Source organism: Solanum tuberosum, unplaced genomic scaffold, assembly GCF_000226075.1.
Source record: "Solanum tuberosum cultivar DM 1-3 516 R44 unplaced genomic scaffold, SolTub_3.0 scf00518, whole genome shotgun sequence".
Lineage (NCBI taxonomy): Eukaryota > Viridiplantae > Streptophyta > Magnoliopsida > Solanales > Solanaceae > Solanum > Solanum tuberosum.
Window position 1 is genome coordinate 220,086 of NW_006239437.1, and position 2,370 is coordinate 222,455.

At 41.8% G+C, this 2,370-nt stretch overlaps 1 protein-coding gene across 1 annotated transcript; it reads left to right on the forward strand.

The window, feature by feature from the left end:
- Positions 1-790: 790 nt before the first annotated feature.
- On the forward strand, positions 791-1,732 carry LOC107058453 (uncharacterized mitochondrial protein AtMg00810-like). Its single transcript, XM_015304168.1, has one exon. The coding sequence runs from the start codon at positions 791-793 to the stop codon at positions 1,730-1,732; it is 942 nt and encodes a 313-aa protein (XP_015159654.1).
- The last annotated feature ends 638 nt before the right edge of the window (positions 1,733-2,370 follow it).

Genomic DNA, 2,370 nt, shown 5'->3' on the forward strand with positions numbered 1-2,370 from the left:
TCGCCCACCTAGCCCTTCGAACTCTCACAAAATGCTTACTAGAGCTAAGACAAATAGCATACCCAACCCCACCTTTCACTCACTATCCACGACTGTTTCTATCACCTCTGACACAAAGGAACCCCGCACCATCAAAGAAGCTCTATCCAAAGAACATTGGGTTTCAGCAATGTACGAAGAACTTCATGCTCTTCACTCTAATGACACTTGGCAGCTAGTTCCACGTCAGTCCATTATGAATATAGTTGGCTCTCGATGGGTTTTTAAAACCAAATTAAAGGCAGATGGTTTAGTGGAAAGGTTCAAGGCTCGGCTCGTCGCCAAAGGTTATAATCGAATTGAGGGAGTTGATTTTGACGAAACCTTCAGTCCAGTGGTAAAAGTGACCACCATACGTATAGTCCTTGCTATTGCTACAACATTACACTGGTCAATTAAGCAACTTGATGTGAAGAATGCATTTTTACATGGTGATCTCACAGAAACAGTCTTCATGGAACAACCTTTCGGGTTTCATTGATCCTATTTTTCCGTCTCATGTGTGCAGGTTAAAGAAGGCTTTGTATGGGTTAAAACAGGCTCCAAAATCATGGTTTTACAAATTTAGTACCCATCTTCTACACCTGGGATTCCATTGCAGCCCGTCTGACTCCTCTCTCTTCATTTGGAGGTCTTCTCAAGCACCATTTTGCTCCTTCTTTATGTCGATGACATAGTTCTTACAGGAAGCTGCATCTCCCTTCTAAAGGCTTTGGTATCTAATCTAAACTCTAAGTTTTCTATGAAAGATATGGGTGATCTCCACTTCTTCCTTGGAATTGAAGTTATACGCTGCCCGAATGGTTTATTCCTTAGCCAACACAAGTATGCGATGGATATATTAGAACGCACAAAGATGACTTGTTCCCGTTATATTCATACTCCTCTTGCTACAAAACATGAGCTTCATGATACCGGAGGTCCTCCTGTTGATGCCTCTGAGTTCCGAAGTACAGTTGGTTCCCTGCAATACTTAACTCTTATTCGCCCTGAACTTGCCCATGCAGTTAATCTCCTCTGCCAGTTTATGCAACACCCTTGTGCCACTCATTGGACTGGTGTCAAGCGAGTACTCCGCTACTTAGCAGGAGCTACACAGCTTGGCCTTCGCATCACTGCAAAATCCTCTCTCAATCTAGTCGGTTTTTTCGATGCAGATTGGGGTGGTTGTCCTATCACGCGAAGATCAACGACAGGTTTGTGTGCATTTCTAGGTTCTAATTGCGTCTCGTGGGCTTCTAAGAAACAAACAACTGTGGCAAAATCTAGCGCTGAAGCAGAATATAGGTTATTGGCCTCTTTGGCTGCGGAGCTAAGATGGATCACATATATACTTAGCGACATTGGCAATTCCTTACTCAGTCCTCCTCTTCTTTACACTGATAATATTTTCGCAATGCACTTGACCAAGAATCATGTTCTCCACGCTTGTACAAAACACATTGAGCTTGATTACCACTTCGTGAGGGAAAAGGTTGCCCAAGGTGCCATGGTCACAAAGTTTGTTCCTTCACAGCTCCAAGTCGCCGATGTGTTCACCGAACCACTGACAAAGGCTCTTTTTTTATTCTTTTGGACCAAGCTTGGCGTTGTGCAATTACCCACCTCCAGCTTGCGGGGGATGATGAAGATACAAGTTAACATATTAGTGACAAGGGTTAATCTAGCCGCCACATATATAGGAGAGTCCTAACCATATTCTAACACAGAAGACTAAGCTAGCAATTGTTAGGACTCTAGGAGCTAGCAACTGTTAGGACTCTAGGGGCTATGGTTGTGTATATATACATTATTCTGTACAACGTAAGAGAATAAGAAAATCAGCCACATATTCTTATATTTTGTTTTCTTCAATAATTCTTCAATTAAACCCATATTTCTAGTAATTAAGAATAAGGAAATGAAGAAAGGTAAAAGAGATTTACTAAAATAGAACACAATCTCCAAATCCACAAATGAAATATGAGGCAACTTGCCTTCAATGCCTCAACCCCAAGATCAAGAACAATAGAAAATCTATTGTTTGATGAGTTTTTCTCTCTACAATATTCCCTCTCTAAAAATTCTTTGATGATGAATAATGTTCCACCCTAGCTTTATTTTCCAAATTTTGGGTCCAATGATTGAGAATTTCTCATTCTGCCCCTATCTAAAGAGGCGGGATTCACAAAAGTGGCAGGAGGCTCGCAAAAGCGAACATAAGTTCGCTTAAGCGACCTCTACCTTTTTGGACCAGTTCACAGAAGCGAACACCGCCTGGTCGCTTATGCGGCCGATTGACTTTTTTGACTAGTTTGCTTAAGCGAACAGTCTTCCATAGGTGTGAGATCT

What these genes read in the sequence shown, in the direction of transcription:
- LOC107058453 (XM_015304168.1), top strand. Translation starts at nt 791, where the DNA reads ATGGGTGATCTCCACTTCTTCCTTGGAATTGAAGTTATACGCTGCCCG.